The sequence below is a fragment of the Sceloporus occidentalis genome, unplaced genomic scaffold, assembly GCF_023333645.1.
Source record: "Sceloporus occidentalis isolate IW3139 unplaced genomic scaffold, rSceOcc1.0.p SCAF_20, whole genome shotgun sequence".
Lineage (NCBI taxonomy): Eukaryota > Metazoa > Chordata > Lepidosauria > Squamata > Phrynosomatidae > Sceloporus > Sceloporus occidentalis.
In genome coordinates this window covers 2,563,409-2,583,954 of record NW_028317000.1, presented here as the reverse complement: position 1 = coordinate 2,583,954, position 20,546 = coordinate 2,563,409, and the positions used below count along the sequence as shown (strand labels likewise).

At 58.0% G+C, this 20,546-nt stretch overlaps 1 protein-coding gene across 1 annotated transcript; it reads right to left on the bottom strand.

Annotated features, from left to right (window-relative positions):
- Nucleotides 1-134: 134 nt before the first annotated feature.
- LOC149301711 (high affinity nerve growth factor receptor-like) lies at nt 135-19,808 on the bottom strand. Its single transcript, XM_089482800.1, has 17 exons — nt 19,621-19,808; nt 14,596-14,670; nt 14,184-14,255; nt 12,294-12,362; nt 11,638-11,798; nt 11,374-11,525; nt 10,989-11,115; nt 9,795-10,130; nt 9,231-9,248; nt 8,592-8,656; nt 8,239-8,341; nt 5,920-6,078; nt 4,849-4,979; nt 4,417-4,589; nt 2,300-2,543; nt 1,212-1,370; nt 135-796 (listed from the first exon to the last, which is right to left on the bottom strand). The coding sequence occupies exons 1-17, from the start codon at nt 19,806-19,808 to the stop codon at nt 611-613; spliced, it is 2,418 nt and encodes an 805-aa protein (XP_089338926.1). The 3' UTR covers nt 135-610.
- Nucleotides 19,809-20,546: the final 738 nt, after the last annotated feature.

Below are 20,546 nucleotides of genomic sequence, written 5' to 3'. Positions count from 1 at the left end.
ATATCAAGAAACCCACAAGGAGAACTTTGGCCGTGTTCTGGGCATAGCTGGCCCTTGTCCTGCTTGCCCCTCTCCTTCCGGAACATTCTCCACCCAAATGCCATCCCCCCACTCCCTCCCCCCTCCCTGGCAGAAGAAGCTATTAATTACAATAGAGATCTACAGCGTATCACAATAAATAATGCTTTCTGAACAGCTGCCGCTGCTGCCTTTTGCATGCCTCTCACCAAAGCAGGCTGAGACACCCCAAGGAAACAGTCTCTCCCTCCCTCCGGCCGCCACAGAGGCGGTGTTTGGTGCCCTCCACACGGAGTGGCGGCCGGAGGTCGGTCAGTCTGTCTGTCTACTGGGACTAAAGACTGAGTGGGATCCACGGGCTGATGCTCTCCGGCCAGTCCTCCTCTCCAGGGTCCTCTTCGGCCCTCAAAGGGCCACCAGCCGCCCCGGCTCCTCTGAAGGCATGCGGAAGGGCAAGTCGGTCGTATGGCCACCCGCCAGCTTCTCCTCCGCCACTTGTGCCACAGGTGGGGTGGGGTGGGGGAATCTTTGGTGAGGTTTATCTGGGGTTGGGGGTGGGTCCCGGATGGACGAGACCCTCTCCTCTCGCTTCTTAGCTGAGGACAGCCAGGTAGACCGGGGGGGCCTTGGCCAGCGCCGACAGCCGGCGGTGGATCTCCCGCATGGTTTGCCGCTGCTGGGGTTCTCGCTGCCAGCAGCCCTGCATGATGTCGTAGACCTCCGAGGGACAGGTCCGGGGCCTCTCCAGCTGCCGCCCCTGGGTGATGCACTCGATGGCCTATGGGGTGAAGGAGCAGGAATGGGCACCACCAGAAAGGAAGGCCTGGGAGCCTGCCCCAGGGGACTGGGCCAAAACTCCCATAGTCCTTAGCCATTGCGAGTGCGGGTGGGACTGAAATCCCATCCCTACCCCCCCCCCCAGGAAGGCTAAGGTTTGCAGCTAAAAAGGCCTCCATGCTCCCACCGGAGCCATTCTCCGGCAGCCTTATTTCAGCCCCAAGTGGGTAGTGCTGCCCTTAGCCCCTCGCCTGCTCAGCCTCCGGGCAATTGTGCTGCTCTGCCCCACAGCCGGCTGCACAGACCTCTAAGGTGGGTATGTTACTCCCCCAGACCCTCACCGCCACCCGTCCTTCCTCTGCCACCCCACTTCCCTTGACACTCTGAGGGTCTCACCCATCTCTCTTCCCTTTTACCTCAGTGTTGGAGAGCTGGTACCATGGCTGCTTGCCATAGGTGAAGATTTCCCAGAGAACCACCCCGAAACTCCAGATGTCACTCTCCGTGGTGAACTTCCTATACAGGATGCTCTCTGGGGGCATCCATCGAATGGGCAGCATCGTCCGGCCTCCAACCTGTGAGTGGGGTGGGTGGGGGCAAAGGGGGCAGAAGGCAGACAGAGAGAGGAGAGGAAACTGTTAATGCCTGGCAGCCAAGACAGGCCCTTGGCACTAAGCACAGTGATGGAAAGCCCTCTTCTGGCTCTTGCCTCCCCTTATGGGGGGGAGGGTCTCCCTTCGTCCCAGGCAGAACAGAGGCACCAGCAGTGGCCCAGGGATTGGGAGGGATGGACTGCAGAGAGGACCCCACTGCTCTGGCAAAGGAAACCTTGGAGAGAAAGGGAGCCTCGCAGCTTGGACTAGAGGACGGCACCCGCAAGAGAGTTCCTGGAAGGCCGCTCAAGCCGAAGACAGGAAGCCTGTACATCCTGGGGAGGGCTGGCACAGACTCCTCCGCCGTCAATCCCTGCCCCTCTGGGAAGCTGGGAACTTTCCAGCCCCCTCCCTGCCTGCCTTTGCTTTCCAGCCTCATTCCATTCAATGGCTGACCCCTGCCAGCACTCCTGAGTTTCCACTGATTAAGTGCTTACAGGATTTTCCACCCGGGGCTCCATTAAATATGCATGGGGGTTCAGGCCAGAAGCTAAAAGGGAAAAAAGAGCCCCTGGGAGTGACTCTTTGGGCCCCTGCCTGTCAGAGGCCAATCCCTATGGAGCCCTAGAGGAGGGGCGGGAGAGAAAGGGAGAGGGACTGGGGCCCGTGGGGACCCCATAACTGGCTTCCAAATAGCCCTCTCCCCCATGATCTTCCTGGCTCAGTGGGGACTTGGGTGCCCCCATCCCGCCAAAGGCAGGAAGGATGGGAGAGGGAAAGGAGGAGAGCCAACGCCTTGGAAGGGCAAAAGAGAAGGGCAGGAGGGGCCTGAGGCAGCGCCAGATGCCCTCTGACCAAGGCCAGCGGTCAGCCCAGCTGGTCAGTGGAGGGGATCCCCCTGAGCTGCTCACCCGGTAGTAGTCCGTGCTGTAGATGTCCCGAGACATGCCAAAGTCCCCAATCTTCACCACCAGGTTGTGTCCCACCAGGCAGTTCCGGGTGGCCAGGTCCCGGTGGACGAAGTGCAGGGAGGCCAGGTAGACCATCCCGGAGGCAATCTGCGTGGCGATCTGCAGCATCTGGCTGAGGGTCAGCTGCCCGAAGGAGGGGCCGTTGCTCCCGTTGTCCAGGATCTTTGCGTCTGGGCCGTGGGACCTGCAAGTCCAGAGGGAGGGGTCAGGGGGTCAGTCTATACAGGCCAGTCTGCCTCCTCCTCGCCTAAGCACTGGCCTTTCCTCTCTGTGCTCTGTATCCATTGCATCCCTGTTGGGTAGGTCAGGCTGAGGGAGAGAGCATGGCTGTCCAAGACTGCTCAGTGGCTTCCGTGGCTAAGGAGGCCCAGAACCTGGGTCCCCCTAGTCCCAAAAGCCATTTCGCATGAGCTCTCCTTCTGGGGCACCCCCAAATTCTGCTCCCCGCAACCTCCCCTCCTCCAGGCCGCTCTAGCAGAACCTACAGCAAGAACGACGGTGAGGACATTTTCCTTTGGTTTTATTCTGCGGCAGTGAAAGTGCTGCCAAGTGTGGTGAAGCCAGGGGTTTATGGCCACTGACTCCATGCCAAAATATAGATGTTATTGTTGCCCCCCTGTCCCCTCCCCCCCAAGAGCCAAGTCCTTTCCCTGAAGGTAGATCTTTGGGAACTGTCTGCCACGGACCAAGATTTCAAAGGGTGTGCTGTGCACTGGGTTTTCAGTTACAATTTTGACGGTGGAACTTTTAAACTGTTTGAACCTTACTGTTGCTTAATGCTCTTTTAAATATTATTTCAACTCTGTCATGCAGTACTTTGGATCCCGATTCCGGGAAAGAGGCAGGAAACAACTTGCGTGCAGATAAACGTTTGCACTGTTCTCAGTGATGCAACTGTAGCTTGTGTCCATGCGTCTCTCGCCCAGGACCCCCACTCTCTGCCCGGGGGCATCTACCGACCCTCAAGGCCTCTTTTCCCACTGACAAGCAATGGCATGAAACTTTACCATTTGTCAGGATGTAAATCCAAGCTGGGGTGCGTGTGGATGATGGGTGCTTTTCTGCCCACTCTGGGACTTAAGAGTCTCAGGTTGATCTCCCCCAGCCCCATTTCCAAGAGCAGCCAGCCAAACGCTATGGAAATTCTGCACTTGTGCCTGTGAAGGCAGCCCTCTATTTTCTCCGCAGCGACACGCCAGGGGTGACGAGTGCGGGAGATGCTCCCTGTCCCTCCCAAGAGATGCTGCCAAGGTGGCCTGGCTGAGACAAAGCACAGCTGACAGTGGTGGATGAGGCGGCTGCGGTGAGGAGCCCAGGTCTCCGGTAAAGCTCTGCCATTAATGCCAAGTCTCATAACCATAACCATCCAAGCCCTGCGCTCCTGCCCTCGTCCCGGGGAGGCTAAGCGGGCCGTTGGCAGCTCCTGTCTATCGGCAATACCTAGGGGGCCAATCGAAAGAGCCTCTGCTTATTCCATCTGATGGCCAATCTCCCTCAATTTGAGCCTCTCAGACAGCTAATCTAATCAATATTGCAAGGGAAGATTGCATTAGCTGGGGTGGAAAAGCTGCTCCTGTAATGGAGCAGGGAGGAGGCGCTTGCGGGGGGAGGACTGCACGGGGACCATCCAGCCCAGCATCAGCAACAGGAAAAAGGGAAAGGAGTATGCATTTGTGTGTGTGGGGGGGGGATAGGAGACTCTTGTTTTGTGGAGGGGGGGCTTTGCCCACCATTGCTAGGAAGGGCCTGTCAGGGTCAGTACTGTCATCCCAAGTGCAATGGCGGCAGGTCAGACTGGGGGGCAACCCAGAGTCTCCCCCTCCCCACTGCGAAGCTCTCCCTCCTGACCAGCAAAGTCTAGGCAAATGACCAGCCCTGCTCTCTGCTCCTTGACTTGGTGTGGGCTTTGCTGGACAAACTGACCTCTTTTTACCAAGGACATGAACCATGGGGCCATGGCCAGCCCAAACCTGCCTGCCTCCCCTGCCCTGCCCCCCCCCCCACGTGTTCCTTGCCTTGCTGGGCAAGGCACCCTTCTCCCCTTCCCCGGTTCCTACCGGAGGAAGCGGTTGAGGTCTCCGTGCTTCATGTACTCGAAGAGCATGACCAGGGGCTCGCCGTCTGTGCAGACACCGTAGAAACGGACAATGTGCTCATGCTGCAGCACCGTCAGCAGCTCTGCCTCCCGCTGGAAGTCCAGCCTGGCACTCTCCGTGGCCTCTTTTAGGGTCTGGGAAAGAAGGGGCACCAGTCAGTCAGAGAAGCTGGGCTCTCACAACACCCCCCTCGCCCTGCGTCCAAGGTTGAACCCCCCAGCACCTCTCCTGCACCCCAAGAAATCCACTCAAGGCTAGCAAAGACTGGCCAGACTCTGACGCAGACAAGCACTCTGGAAAAGTTCTGGTGGGGAAGGAAAACCTGGAGGCTTGGCTGGGGGGAGATGAGGGGTGAGGAACAAATGGGGCCAGGCACCCCCCACAACCACTCACCTTGACAGCCACCAACATCTTCTCCTGGGTGGGGCTGAGGTTGTAGCACTCAGCCAGGAAGACTTTCCCAAAGGCCCCTTCGCCCAGCTCCCACTTCAGGACAATGTCTCGACGCTTGATATGGTGGACATCTGCAGAGAGTAAGGTGGATGCTGGCTAAATGCTTGGGGAGCAGCAGACCAGGATTGGGGAGCAGCAGACCAGGATTGGGGGGTTGGCGCTGCCTCCCGCAAAAAGCAAGGCTGCAGGGTGTCAAGAAGGTGCCCTGGTCCATCCAGCTGCTGCATCACCAGCTATAACCAGACAGAGGCAGCCACCAGACCAGATTGCGGCCATCCAGACTGTGTGGGGCTCCCAACTGGAGCTGGGCATCGCAATCCTAGGGCTCCTGCGCGCTGCACTGGCTCAACTGCTTCCGGACACCATGCAAAGGGTTGGCCACCCACAGAAACCACGGGGTGGCAGGAGCAAAGGCCTGCTCTTTGGCCATGATATTCTCCCTCCTGCCATTCCAAGGGCCATGTTCCCTTGCCCTGGTACAGTGGATTCAAACACCTGTTGCTTCCCCCAGACCTTTAAAGTCTCCCACTCGCTGCTTTTATGCCATTTGGCATTTGCCTCCATTTCCCCAAATTGCCTTCACATATTCTGATGTTTACAATCCTCTTATAAGTTCAACCGCTTTAAAATTGCTTTTAAGTTGGTCTTATATACTGCGGTGTTTTAATGGCTTTGCTTTAATTTCTATACTAGGATTCAGACCATTTGTAAGCGATCTCAAGAAGCTGAGAAGGGGTGGGGGATGCGGGTGTAAATGGGGAGGGGGGCCTTGGATGCAGAAGCTTCCTCGGACCGCCACCTCCTTTTGCTGGGGATCTTTGTGGTGCTGTCGCTGTAGTGAGGTTGTAGCAGCCCCCAGTGCGCTGGCAGCTATATCTGGTGCCCTGTGTCCTGCCCCAGTGAGTGGCACCCTCCCAGCCACGGGCCCTATCCCAGGACACCAAGGAAAATGGTGGGGGGCGCATGGGCAGTGGGGAGTACCATGAAGGGGTGAGCGGGCGAGGCACTTACTGGTGTTGCAGAAGTACTGGGGGTTCTCTATGAAGTTGGTCTTCAGGGCCTCCAGCTTGCTTTCGACGGATGAGAGGGGGCTGCCGGTGCCACCACCCCCCACGGTCATGAACTGCAGCGACATGGCCAGCTCCTCCTCTTGTGCCAAGACTGCCGACCCTGCGGGGCACAGCACAGGGCCAGTGAGCCCCCCCCCCGTCCACTCCCGGTCAGGAAGGGGGGTACTGAGCTCCACAATGCCACCCCCAGGACAGACCCTGAAGTGGGTGGGTGGGTGGAGGTCCCCTCCAGCCTGAGTTCCCTGCTGGAAAAGCAAGTTCAGTCTGGCAGGAGCAATGGCACCTCGCTCAGACCTCCTCTACAAGGCTGCCCTGGCATAAGAGGCATTTCTTGGGTAGGCCATCTCCCTGCCATGTTGTGAGGTGTGGTCTGTTGGGGTCTCAGAAGGGGGGCAGGAGGTTGTGATGTGTGTGACTGACAGGCGATGGGACCCTGGGGGTGGAGGGGATGCAGGTTCCCATGGGGGGGGGCAACTGGACCACCTCATAAGCTCCAGGTCTGCCATAGAGGCCTTGGGGTTCCCCTCTGGGGCCCACAGACATCAAGAAAGGGGGGACAGTTTCCCTGGAGATGGAAACTGCCTGCAATGGAAAACCTCATAGAACAGCTGGGGCTGGGCAGCCCCAAGGCAGGGTGGGGTGGTTTGGTCCATTTTTTGGGGGGTACTCCTTGCTCACTCCATGGGCATAGTCCCCCTCCCGCCTCCTCTGCTGCTGCCAAGGCTGGGCTAAGTGGCCACCAGGCTGCTCCCTTTCTTTGGCTCCTCAGACTCCATATTGGAGCTTGTGGCCCCCCCAACCCAACATCCAAGGCTGAGGGTGGAGGGTTTCTAGCCAGCCCCTCACCGGTTGTTGGCTCAGAGAGGGAGGCACTGGCAAGGGAGCCGTAACCAGAGCATTTAGCCTCCAGTAATTACCGCGAGAGGGTCCATAACCTACAAGCCTCCCCATGCATCTTCATCAACGTCAAGCAGGGCTGCTTGGCCCGAGGGAGCTGTTGGGGGGGGGGGATAATGGCTCCAAATCCAGGGGGGAGGGAGGGCAGGATGGGAAGCAGGGTATAACAGGCCCAGGCCCCCCTTCCAAAAGCCCTCTTGCCAATCCGGGCAGGTGCACTGGACCCTGGCCCCTTTGCAGAAGGGTGGCAGTGGGAAGGAGGGCGCCTAGGAGGACCTGGTCTCCCTCCTGGTCCTGACCCTGGCACCTATGGGGGGCTCACAGGTGTGGTGGGCTGTGGCCTCAAGGCCAGGGGTCCCACAGACACATAGCGAACTGTGAGCATGTGCCCCTCTTCCAGTGTAGACAAGTTTTTTCCCCTTTGGGGGGCTTCAGCTCATCTCACCAGAACTGGGGCCAGGGGGGCATCACTGGGGTTCTGCCACACAGAGAGACAAGGCCTTGGTGCAGAGCCCTTGATTGGGGGAAGGCAGGAGGGCCAGGCATATCCACAGGAACCCACCCAGACCCCCCCCCATCAGTGGGGCAGGCGGAGACCTAGGGGTCGGGCTGGAAGGACTACCACCCTCCGGCTGATCAGGGGCTGCTGAAGAGGGAGCCGGAGCATGTGGGGGGGTGTGTGGGATGCTACAAGTGGCTGCCCCCCTCCCAGCCCTGAGTCCTTCTGGCCCCTGGGGGGTGATCCAGGCAGATCAAACCCACTTACAGCCTGAATCAATTCCAGCAGTGAATTAGCAGCTGATGCTTGGCTAACGGGAGGAAAAAGAGCACTAATGAAATGGGGGGAGAAGGGGGTGGCAGCCTGTGGAAGGAGCCTAGCCCCCCCATCCCCACCCCCAGCATCACTTTCCATTCACAGAGTCCCTCGCTGGCCCTGTTTCAGAGGCAGACCTCCCCCCTGCTGCCAGGAGGATCAAAAGACCAAATGCTCAGAGATGAGGGGGGGAGGTCAAACAGGTCCCTGTAAAGGAGGGGGCAGGAAGGCCACAACCAGGAGCCAATGCTGCCTCTTCCCTCGTGGGGCACCTGGTTCAGGGGAGGTGTACCCAGAATGGCTAAAGATAAGCTGTGGGGAAAGAAGCAAGTTGAAGGGGATCTGCCCCACAGCCCAAGTGCCACCCTGTGGCCCCTTAGCTGTCGCTGGAAAGGGGGTGCTGAGCTCTGTCCAGAGGTGTCCTGGGGCAAGGGGCAAACATGGAGCCCCAGAACCCCTTCGCCACCATCCCAAGGGGGAAGAGGGGTTGCAGTGAGGGAGGGGAGCAGCCACATCTCAAAACAGCGAAGCCAGAGGAAAGGAGCTTACGGTTGTTTCCGAATTTGGAGCTCTGGCCGCACTTGTTGAGGATGACCAGCATGATGGAGAGAAAGAGGCAGGCACAGACAGCCAGGACCACAGCCACGGAGATCTAGCAGAGAGAGAAGGTGGCCCAGGAGAAGGGCAAGGGTCAGGGTGAGGCAGGACTCTGGCCCTGCCAGGGTCACTCTGTGCATGCCCCAAAGCACAGCTCTTCATCTGTCTTAGGCCCTCTCCTTCCCTCCCACTTTGTCCTCAGGCACTTTGTCCTCAGGCAGGAGTCTTGGGGCCCCCTCTGTGCCCCATTGGCCACCCTCCAACCCCCCCCCCCCGCCTGCCCCTTGGTAGCGAAGGCCTCTTACCCCGACAGTGTGCTCCTCCGGAGTCTCCACAGGGCCCCCTTCTGTGCTGTTCCTGTCCTCAGCACCTGGGTGCGAAGGAGCAGAGAGGGTCTCCCAGCCGCCCCTGACCCACATGGGGCCAGACCCCCCCCCATCTCAGGACTCTGGGAATCTGAGTACATGATGGGGACACATTTTCTGACACCCTCTGCATCAAAGACGTCTTCTCAAAGAAAAATCCATTCAGGAATCAAAGCCAAATGGTTGACTGGAAGTGCTGCCCCCCCAACCCAGCAGTCTGATGTTCCCTCAGCCCCACAAACAACACAGCCCCCTCACCCACCCCACAAAACAAAGCAAAGAGCAAAGGCTGACTGCTAGCACCCCAAGGCTTTGGAGGCACCCAGAGCTATGGGGAGATGCATGTCCTGGGGGTGGCATGGAGTGGGGATAGGCTTCCACAGATCAACCTCATCCCCCCCCCCCCCCCACCAAGCATGATCTATAGGGAAGGGCACCATTCTGTCCTCCCCAAGGTGCAAACCCTGGGGTTCTCAGCAGAGAGGCCCATCTGACTGGGTACCCTTTGGTCCGAGCCTGACCCCCTTCCTGCCTCCCCTCAAGTTCCCAAGGGGCAGCACCCCCTCCTCAAAGACTTACTCTTTGGCAGAAGCGACACTGAGGCATCCAGAAAGGAGGGAAAAGAGAAAGAGTGAGCATGTGGGAGACAGAGTAGACACTTGGGGGTCATGCCACACGTGCCGCCCACCTGCCCATGCGCCAGCCCACATATGAGGAAGACTCAGTCCAAGACCCAGAAAGCCCCTAGAAGTCAGAAAAAACGTGGCAAAACTGCTGCCCACTTCAGATATTTGGGCAACATGCCCTTTTTCTTTAAGACCAGACACCCTTATGTGTGTGTCGCGGGGGGGAGGCAGGCAAGGGAGAGAGATCGGCTGACCGGATAACCGTCTTTCTCACTCCTGCACCCCATGGAAGGATGGTCTTCTGCCCATCCCCCCCCCCCCCCCCCAGTTTCTTAGTAACTAAACTCAAAGAGGTTTCCAGAAGGAAAAGGGTTCCCAAGCAGTGTCTCTGTCACTGAGGTGCAACAAAGAGATGGATACTGGCTGCATCTGCAAGACCACCGCCTCCTCCTCCATATTTCCCTGGACTTTAAGGAACAGTTAACAGGCAAGCTGCCCTACAAGGACCACTGCTTACCATGGATCGGCTCCTCAAGGTGAAAGTTCTCATCCGGTGTGTCCATGAAGTACTGGTAGACGGTGCGGGCATCAGTGCCCAGGGCGTTGTGCGCCAGCAGGGTGTAGTTGCCGTTGGCCAGGTGAGTGGGCTTATCCAGGTAGAGGCACCCGTGGAGGAGGGTGGAGTTGCGGGGGCCCTCCAGGAAGAGGTGGGTGTGCATGTAGGGGGTCTCCTGCAGGTCGGTGCCCTCAAAGAGCCAGCGGATGGAGGGGCTGGGATTGCCATCCACGGAGAATGGGACACACCACTTGTGGTGCTCCACGGCGGGACCCAGCAAACGGACCGCTGCGGGAACTGCAAAGGCAGGAAGAGCATCACGGGCGGGGGCCGAGAACAGCATGCAGACCACCCCTAAACTGCAGCCTCAGCTGGCACACTGGAGATTCAGGCCTCCCCAATAGGTTTTGACGTGATGGTGCATTTTTAACATTTGCAAGTAGGCCCTGTAATGCTGAGGAAGGGAGAATTTGGGCAAAATGCTGCTTTTGATGAGAAACAAATGTGAACGTGGATGTTTTTTTAATTGTAGAGTGGCAATGGAAATATGACAGAAGATACCCATGACTGAACACATGTGGGACCAACAGAGGCCTGATGTAGGTTGACTGGTCATCTATCCAGCCCAGAATCCACTAGAGATTCTGACTAGATCTCTGAGCAGCAGCAGTGAAAGCTTTCCATTCTGCAAATCTTCAGGATTTAAACAAGTAACTGGCCCTCAGTTCTTGTTTCCCATCAACGTCTGAAACTGGCGGCTCTCCTCAGCATCCTGCCATTGGGGGGGCAACCCTCCCCGCCCCGCCTGAACCGTCCGCAGCCAAAATGTCAGGCCGAGAGCTAAGCCCCTCAAGTGGGGAGGAAGCTGCCCCTCTCCTCAGGGCTGGTCTTCCAAGGGGGCATTTAAAAGGCATACAGCCCCCACCCCACGGACCAAATGGCAAAACCTTCAGGGCACTGCCTGGGGCTGGGAGCCTCTCTCCCTCCATTGCAGCCCATGCAGGACCTCCTGGCCAGATCGCTCTCAGGATATCTCAAGGGAGTCGTCAAACGAAGGGCCCCCATGCTCGTCTGCCACCCCCCCTCGCCAGTGTCCCCAACTGGCGGAGGGCATCAGGGCGGGGGGGGGGGTTGGTGGGCAGGGGGCTTCCTTACATGTCACGTTGAGTTGTGCCACCCCTTCGCTCAGGCCGGCCTCGTTCTCTGCTTGGCAGGTGATGTTCTGGAGGTTGAAGTCGGAGGAGGCGCCCAGGACCCACAGTGTGGTTTCCCACTCTGATATCTGCAGGGGCACAAAACATTAGCCATGCTGGCCGGCCCTCGCCTCATCGGCCACTGCCACCCAGCCAGCCTTCCCTGAGAGCCCCAGGCCCCTGGCTCCCAAGTAGATGGCAGGGCAGAAGAGAGGAACATAAACTCTCTGCCCCCAAGACACTCGGGTTTGTCTGTGGCTCTGCTTTGGAGGCCCAGGGATGCCCCACTGGCACCTTTTCTTCCCACTCCTCTGCACCTGGGGTTACCATGGTCAACCAGGACTCACCTGGGTAATGATGATGTGGGAGTTTGGTCCAAAGTCTGACATGCTCCACCTCACCTCTGGGGTTGGCTGCCCTTCCACATGGCATGTCAGCGTGGCATTCTCGCCCTCCCTCATGGGGGCATCATTGTACTCAATCCAGACCTCAGGGACCTCTGCCAAAGAGAAGAGAACGTGAGGGGAGAGGAACAGGGGGCCACGCTGGGCTTTTCCGTGGCACAGAGGGCCCTACCCGCAAAAGGCACCAGAGCGCTCCCCCCGACTTACCACAGCCCTGGATGTTCATGTCGGCCAGTGGCATCTCTGTACCATCTTCTGCCATGCAGGAGAAGGACTGGTTGCCCCCTGCCTCGGCTGGCCTGCCCGCCCTCCACAGCTGCAGCCACAGGAGTCCACAGGTGCACTGGAGTGGATTCCCCGTGAGGATCCTGTGGGGAAACCAAGGGCCTCCTGAACCCCCCTGCTGCCATGCTGTGGCACCCATGGAAGGGGCAGTGGGGGCAATGGGGGCACTGGCACCATTGAGAAGTAAGGGGTTCTAGTGGTGGGAGCAGCTCTTTTGGGGCAGAAGGTCCATGGGAATGTGGAGGTTGCTGGGGAAAGGCAAATTGGAAGAGAGCTGCGGGTCTCCTTTCTGCAGCTGCTCTTGAGGAGGAGGAGGAGGCAGTGACCCCAAGAAGGGGCTCCTCTGGACCAGGCAGAGGGGAGAGGAGCAACAACAGGATGGACCCTGGCATCCCAAGAGCCCACCCCTTGCTCAGCCTCTGCTCTCGGCTCTCCCTCAGGACCCTGTCTCTCCTGCCCACCCTCCATCCCCCAGAGGACAGGGCCCACCCTGGGAGAGAGCACTGCTATGGGGAGGGGAACAGCCTTGGCCCACAGGCAAGTGGGCAAATGCATGTGCGCCTGTGGGGGTTACTCACAGCTCCTGGAGACGGAGGTGGTGGAAGACCCTCCAGGACAGGGACTGCAGGCGGTTGTAGGCAAGGTTCCTGGGGGAGAGAAGGAGAGACCCCTCACTCACTCACTCCCTGGCCCCGTGCCCCCTCCCCAGCCTCTGCCCAGACTGTGGTCCCTTGTCTCTGTGGGTCAGGGCCCCAACTGTGGCTCCCAGAGACCTGTCCAGCGGCCAGTGGTGCTGCATGTTCCCTTGCTGTACTTTGCCATCTGTACTTTGCCCACCAGCCCTGCCAGGAAGAACACCCTCCCCATGGACCATACTCTGCACTTTTCCTCCCCTGCCTTTTTAGAGTATGAAAGTAAGGTCTGGGAGGTTCTGGCATTGGCCAATTGCCCTTCAGTGGCCCTGTGGGGCGAATAAATGTACTTTAAATGAACACGGAGGCTCAAGAGGCTGAGCTGCCAGGACTGGCCCCTCTCCTTTGGACCGGATGTGGGGTGTGTGTGAGTGTGTGTCCGTGTGTGAGATGGGGAAGAGCCGAGGGGTGTGCTGCACTGAGAGGGAGCAAATCAATGCTTCCCTGTCGAAGAGGGACATTAGTGCTAACCGTGATGAATGGTCTCCCTGCTCAGGCTCTTCATGGGGGGAGATGCAGAGAAACAAAGGCTGGTGGGACTTGGAGGGATGGACCAGAGGCATGGGGGGCAGGAGCGTGTTTCCACATCTGCTTCTGGGACTTTGTCACTGTGTACCCCAAACTCACTTACTCACTTCCCCCAAAGATGCGTTTTCAGTGTTCTGGGAGGGAATCCCCCTTTGCGCAGAGAAGGCTTCGGGGGGGCCTGGGGATCAAGGGGCTCTCCCCACCAAAACCAGAAATGGCCAGAAATGCAGCCCCCTTCATTTCCCACAGACGCTCCTCCATGAGACGCACCAAGGCGGCTGTGATCCTTCTTGCAAAGGGGGATCACCACTCTAGTTTTAAACATCTTTTCCCACATAGAGGGACTTTGGGAGTGGTGATGTACATGCCACACGTATTGCCCACCCCTGGAAAAAACTGGTAGTTATTGTGTGCCTTCATGTTGCTTCTGACTTATGGTGCCTCGCAGGCAAATCATCCAGGGGGTTTAGTTGCCATCGTTGCCTTGCTCTGAGACTGAGAGAGTGGGATTTGCTCAAGATCACCCAGAGAATTTATGGCTGAGAGGGATTTGGGCCCTGGCTTCTAGAGCCATAGTCTGATGTGCATACCAGTGCACCATGCTGGCTCTGGAGGGTCAAATGGTAAAGCTGGGCCAGGAACCAAATGCATGGCCCCCTTCTGCCTGCTTACCACACAAGGGATGCTGCCTCCTCCTTTTCCTGGCCCCTTCCCAAAGCTGCAAAGGGGCCCAAAGAGAGATGTGTGTGTCCTGGCCTTGGCCCCACATCTCTCTGGGCAATGCATTGTGGGAGGAGGAAGAGGGCTGCTGGACGCAGGGTGGGAGCCTCCACAGTTCAGACTGGCGCTGGGGTCGGATGTAAGCCTGCTGCTAGAGCCAGCATCTCTCACTCCCCCCCAATGCCCAGAGGCCCCTCCGGTTACTCTGCCCAGCTGCCTGCTGAGGGGCTGCCAAGGGACAAGGGCTCTCTGCTCCCTGCATCAATTTCACTGCGAAGAGGAACAGCTGATCCCAATCAATTCCTCCCCCCCCCCCTTCAGCAGCAAGTGCAGGGGAGGAGGGGGCATCAGAGCCCCACAGGCGGACAGGACGCTCTGAGTGAATCCGGGGCCTGTGTTTTGCAAAGGGGTGGGGGGCCTGGGGGCAGAGGAGCACCAAACAGGAATGGTGTCCCCCTCCCAGCCCCGATCTGTTCTGCACAGTGGTCAAAGCGGCCGATCGGAGCCCTTCCTTCCCTGGCTACTCACACGTGCGTCAGGTTTGGGCTGGCTGCGAAGGCGTCTGGGGAAATGTACTGCAGGTGCGTCTTTGAGATGGTCCTGCAACGACACCCAAGGCGGCGTTTGCCATGAAGCCCCCCAAGTGCCAGCGCCTGCCCCTCCTCCCCAGAGGAAGCTCAAGGGGCACCAAAACAGCCCCAAGTGGCAGGGAATAAGAGGCTGGCTGTGTCCAGGGAATAAGATGGCTCTGCAGCCATCCATGCCCATCTTCACAGGCCAGGCTGGGGGGCACTGCCACAGCTACTGATGGCAAAGTCAGGACCTTGTCTTCTCCCTCCAGGATCCATTGCAGCCCCCTCTTTCTGGGAATGGTTGAATGGACCTGTAAGCGACTGCTTCCCGTCGGCCCCATTTGGTTACAAGCAACCCCAAAACTCACAGGTTCTTCAGCTCTCGGGGGTTCTTCATGTCCTCCAATGTCAGGTTGGTCAGCATGGTCTGGTTCTCAATGACGCTAAGAGAGAGAGAGAGGAGAGAGAGTTAGAGAGAGGAGGCCTCCAGAGGCTGCCATTCAGTCCATTTCCAGCACAAGGGCCAGGCCCTTCCTCCGGTCAGCCACCTGTCCCCATTCCCAGGACCCTGCCCCGAACGCACACAAATGCCCCCTGCCTCTCTGCCTGATTTCGGAAGCTAAGCAGGGTCTAGTCCTGGGATGGGAGATCCCTCCTGCCCCCAAGGAATAACCCCTCTGGGATCTCCAGGGAAAGAGCCCCACCTAAAACATGGCACTGCTGCCTGGCAGAGTCGGCAGGGATCTCCCCAAGCGCCAACGCCATTCCAAGCCACTCAGTCACGCGACACTTTCATTAAGAGGAACACCCAGCTGCCCACCCTGTACATAACAGTTCCCTTGCAGCAACCAGGAGAAATAGAGGCTGTGCAACCAGCCTCGCAAAAGAAGGCCAGCTTCGCCCTTTGATGGCGAAGAGAAAGCGCCCCAAAGGTGGGTAAGGAATAGATGCTTGGGGACAAGGCACCTCTGACCCTCTGATGAGTCTCAGGGCCCCAAAGGCAGATCCTCCAAGGCTCTCTGCTGCTCAGGGACAGGGCAACACTTTGGGCAGGAAAGCAAGGTTTTCAGGGAGTGGACTTCACAACTAATTTTCAAGAGAGGAGCAGATATATTAATACATTTGGGGAAAACTCTGGTAGTACCTCTAAAATAAAACTGATAATTTTAAGTCAGCCTTTCTTAGAGCATTATCCCCACCTTCAAACAAACGCAAGCCGTGCAGCATTAGGCATTTCGGTGGCAGAGAGGGTTGGGAGAGAGCCAGGAGGGATGCTGCCAAGGCCATCACACTGTTAACACTGGCCCTCAACGTTTCGCCACAAGCCAATGCTTTGATTATGGATTGTTTTTAATCACAGTACATTTCTATCCATTTACTTTACAAAGACTTTTACTTCTGAAGTGAAATTAAGTCTTCTTTACATCCTGATTTCTCTAACCATTTTACTACAGCCACCGGACCACAGAGGTGCCCCCTGCCCTCTCTTTTGGATGTCGTCCTCAGCCTCTCAAGGAGGGACCTGAAAGGACCGGAGAAAGGGGAAACCCAGCTGCCCAAAATATGCCCCTCAAAGATGGCGCCCACTTGGAACAAGGTGCTCCTGGCTCCAGCTTAGGAATTGAGTGCCATGCGTCCAGCTCCTCCACACTCCATCGCAGCAACACAGGAGCCCTGATGCCCCACCGCCCCGTAGAGCAGTCCATTGCGCACTGCATCTTCATGGGGCAGTGGCATTAGGACAAGCACTTTGGGTAGTCTGCTGGGCCCAGGGCTTCTCCTTTAAGCAGTGTGCTGCAAAGGGCTTGTGCCAGCTCACCATGACTGGCCCTCTGCCTCTGCCTTGTCTGTGGGAGGAGGGCTTGGGTGGCATCGCCCAAGAACCATGCCAACGTCTCATGCCCCCCCCCCGCCCCCACAGCAGATCTTCCGGGAACCTTTCTTCTTGCCATACGGGGGATAATGGATGGCCCCTGCTGCGTGGGAGAGAGCAGGTAATGGCCCATCTACAGCCCAGAAGATGGAGAAGAGCCATTAGCCAAGCCTATGGCACACAGGGAGGCACTTGGCACCGGCCGGCCAGCCAGGCCAACAACCAACTGGGGCAGGAGCCCCACATCCCCACAAAGAGGGTCTCCATAGCACCTGCAGCCTCCACGTAGAAAGGAGCCTTTCCACAAGCCAAGCCGGCCACCCTCGCTGGGCTGGCGTCAGCCAAGGGGTCCCTTCTGGGTCCATGCAGGGGCACAGTAAGCCTCAGCCGTTGAACTAGAGTGACATGGCAAAAAGGCCTCCTTTCTCCCCTAACTGCTAAAATGTGGCCATGAGGACGTGGGAGTGGGGATCGATGCGCAAGTGCTTGGTCCTGGCACTGAAAGGGGGCTTCTGGGCCAAGCGTCGGGGAGCATTGCTTCTCCCTCGACTGCTTCTGCCCTCCTGAGCCAAATGTTGGGCTTCTATGGGGGATGTTTCTGGCACTCTGGGGAGGCAGGAGCGGGCAAAGGCATCCATGCCCAACCCAGCCCCCCCTGCAAGTGTCACAGGAGGGTCTCCATGGGATGGAACTGCCCCCCCTTTAATGGATGAGTGCATCTTGGATGGATAGAAGAGCAGACAGGGCTTAAACCGAAAATTGCCACGCTTTCCTTGCTGCAATACAACTCTTGTCTCTTTGTCTCACAATCTCCTCCTCATCTGCCAAGGAGAGCTCCACTGCCAGCCTGGAAAGGGAGCCACAGGGATCTGCGCTTATGGAAACTGGGATGGCTATGACTTTTCCAAGCTGTGAACCAAACACTTCATGTGAGTGCTGAAAATATGCACGCAGACACAGACACACACATATAGATACATATATGAGAGGGAGAGCCAGCATGGCCGAGGGGCTTGAGCATTGGACTATGACTCTGGAGGCTAGGCTTTGAATCCCAGCTCAGCCATGAAAACCCACTGAGTGACATTGGGCAAGTCGCTCGCTCAGCCTCCAAGGATGGCAATGGCAACACATCTCTGAAGGAAGGTTGCCAAGAAAAGCCCATGATAGGTTTGTCTTAGGGGTGTGTGTGTGTGTGTGTGTACACACATACATGCATATACACACACATATATGAGATAAACAGTACAGGAGGTCCAGTGACTTTCTTGTTTTTCTATCAAAAAGCAAGATCAGTTGTCGTTTTGTTAATACAGAAATGTGCTTTTGTATGCTTTTAATTGTTTTATAATTCTAACTTGCTACATAAATGTGAAGTTCTGAATTCTGTTCTTAAAACTGTACTACTTTTAAGCATCTTTTGCAAGCCACCTTGGGTTCAATTTAGGAGAAAGGCAGCACAACAAACAAACCAACAAAACGGCAAAATCTGCCTGTTAAGAGGGCAAACCCCGCTTGCCCCCAAGGACCTGCGATGCTCTGTGGCACCTGCACAAGCTCAGCACAAGCCTTCCAAGAGGACACCAAGGAAAAGCCCTACTTGTTTCTGTTGCAGAGCCTTGAGCTGCTTGTCCAAAAAGTCACAACCAGCGCAAGTTACTGGCATCCCCTCAAAAACCAGACTCGGTTGGTTCAGCCAAATACAGCGACTGGAGAAAAGTTTTGAGACACTGAGACAACAAGTACCTTAAGGTTCTCAAACAAGAATGCAATATTAAAAAGTTCACCAAGCTCCCCACAAATCTGCATCAAGGAAGAGTAGCCGAAATCCCCCCCTTGCAGCATCCAGGCCACTCTCAGCCACAGCCTCCTCCTTCCGCCCTGAAAGCAGCCCCACCCAGCGTCTTTCGCACCCAAGGGCCAGGGGCAAGGGCCTGCCTGTGCCAGGTGGGCGTCTAGTCCTAGGGCAAAGGGGGCCAGGGAGAGGCACAAGGGCTGGTGGGGCCCAGGGTCTGAGCTCAAGGACACCGCATCACCCCAGGTGCCCCCTAACCAGAGCCACTGTGGCCCCATCCTTAGTTCAGGAATTGAGCTCTTTCTTTTAAAAGGGACGGGTGGGAGTCCAGCCCCCCCTTCCTATGCCACACCTGGCCGCAGGGCATCGCCAGGCAGGTCCTGGCATGAGCCCTTGGCCCGTTCTCTGGCCGGCCAGTTTCCCTAAGTGAAACAAGAGCCCCCCATCTTGCCATGCCCCCCATTCCCCTCCTGCCACAGCTCTTCCCAGTCCTTCCTCATCTCAGGCTCAATGGCTCCAGCCTTTCTCCCCAGCTGGGCTCTCCGGAGATGTGGCAACCACATGCCTGACGCCAGGCCCCCCCAAAGGGAACCACTGCCCACCATTGCATTGCTAGCCCCATTGCTCCCAGCCGCCAATCCCTTCCCCAATGAAGAGTCCAGAGCCCATGAGCCACACTCGGTGGTTGTGGGGGGCTGGGTGTGTCACGCTGGGTGTGTCAGTTGACGCAGAAGAGAAGCTCAGCCCTGGGGGTCTTCCATCTACATGTGGAGCCCTATCTCTCCGGGGCACAAGAGCTGCTCCTGGGCTCTCCAGGCCCAGGCAGAGGCCCCCAGCCCCACTCCAGCACCAGCTCCCCGATTTGTGCCTCCCTGGCTTCAGTTGCCGCCTGGTGCCAAATAGAAGGTGCTTCCATGTGGGAGGAAGGAACACCCCCCCCCCCCAACATATTCAAGCACCCTCCTGCGTTTTTCTCTTGCCCTGCTTACCCAGCCGGGGCCTGGCACTTTGTCTGTGTGCGGAAGAAGGGCGTTGTGGGGGCAGGAGGGGAGCCTCTGCTTTTCCCCCCAGGAATATGGAAAGCACTGCATGCGGAAAGGCAGCAGGGAAAGCACCCATCTGTCTGCGCAAACAGGAGAGGGGCCCAAAGGCTCTGCGCTGGGAGCACCTGTCAACCCCCAGAAAGTCCCTCATGGAAGGGCTCCCTGGCCCTGGGGGAAGGGGCCACACCTGTTCCAGAGGCTTTGGGCCCTTAGTCCACACAAATGGAGTCGGCCAGGAATTGCTTCCAGGGAGGCGCTTCTTCACTTGGCACTTTGGACTCTCCTGCCCCAATCAGAAAGACCGCTCAGAAGGCCCCGGTTCAGGCATGTCCAGCTGCTGTGACTGGGAGCCAGGAGTGTGAGGGTGGAAGATGCTTACAGCTCCCAAGAGAACCCTCTGGACCTTTCCTGGCTTCCTTTCTGGCAGGTGTCAGGCCAGGGTTCCCCCAGCCTCTGCTTGATCCCAACGAAGTCAGGGCACCATCACTAATGCACACTGCCTGACACAGCACTGGGGAGTGACCACAGGTAAGGAGAGGCAGAGAGCATGAGCCTCGGCTCTTGCCAGTGCCTGGCCCTTGCGCCAAAAGGTTGCCCACAAGTTGCCAGGATCATGTTCCGCCCCAGAACCAAGGGGTCCCTGGGAATGGTCCCCCATGAGAAGCCAGATGGCGACACTCACATTTCGGTGAAGTTCTCCAGGCTGCGCAGCTGCACCAGGCTCCGGATGGTGTTGGGCTCCTGGCAGAGCAGGGTGTTCAGGTAGCAGCGGCACTGCTCCAGGCAAGGGGAGGCCGCGCTGGGGGTCGGCAGGATCAGCAAACAGGCCAGCAGGCACAGCACCATCCCTGCCTTGCCCCGGGGCTCCATCCTGGGCTCTAGAAGCCACCGGTTCGGCTCAGCGGCCCATCTGCCATCCCCAAGAGAGTGGGCCAAACCCCTGGCCAGCACCTGTCCCACGGTCCCTCTCTGCTTGTGGCTCTCAGAGCATCTCCGCCTCGTGTCAGTCAGTGAACCTCTGCCGCCAAACATCAGGCGTGCTTTGGATGCTGCTGCATTTAAAGGGCAGTGGGGGGGCACGAAGGGGAGGAGCTATGCCACCTTCTCCTCCCTCTCCCTTCCAAGCCCCTCTCTCTGTGGCCACAGCCAGGACAATGCCCCTGGACACCACTCTCCTCTTCCTCCCTGACCAGGCAGAGGATGGGGGTGGTGGTGGAGGGAGGCTCCCGTGACACCAGCCTCCATCCAGGGAGAGCCAAGGCCTGGCAGCCGCACAAGCCATGGCCACAGAGGAGTGGCAGGGCAGACCCCATCTCATTCCCTTTCTGAGACAAATGATTCCGGAGCATAAAACGCCCTGACAGCAAACCAGAGAAGTGGAAGCCAAACGCAGTGGCTCCTAAAGATGCCCTAGAAGGTAGGGAGGGAGGCTTGTAAGGTGCCCCCTGTCCCATCCCGTCCCGTCCCGTCCCGTCCCATGCCATGCCATGCCATGCCATGCCATGCCATGCCATCCCTTGCATGGGTGCAAGGGGCTTGGCACAAGGGACTTGGCTGCCCAGCTGTGACACCAGGACACACTGTGTGCCCCTGGGCCGCCTCCTCTGG

What these genes read in the sequence shown, in the direction of transcription:
- LOC149301711 (XM_089482800.1), bottom strand. Translation starts at nt 19,808, where the DNA reads ATGGAGCCCCGGGGCAAGGCAGGGATGGTGCTGTGCCTGCTGGCCTGT. An exon ending in AGATGTTGGTGGCTGTCAAG is followed by an intron (nt 4,590 to 4,848) that starts GTGAGTGGTTGT and finishes CTTCTTTCCCAG; the next exon opens with ACCCTAAAAGAGGCCACGGA. An exon ending in ACAGCACGGACTACTACCGG is followed by an intron (nt 1,371 to 2,299) that starts GTGAGCAGCTCA and finishes CCCCACTCACAG; the next exon opens with GTTGGAGGCCGGACGATGCT.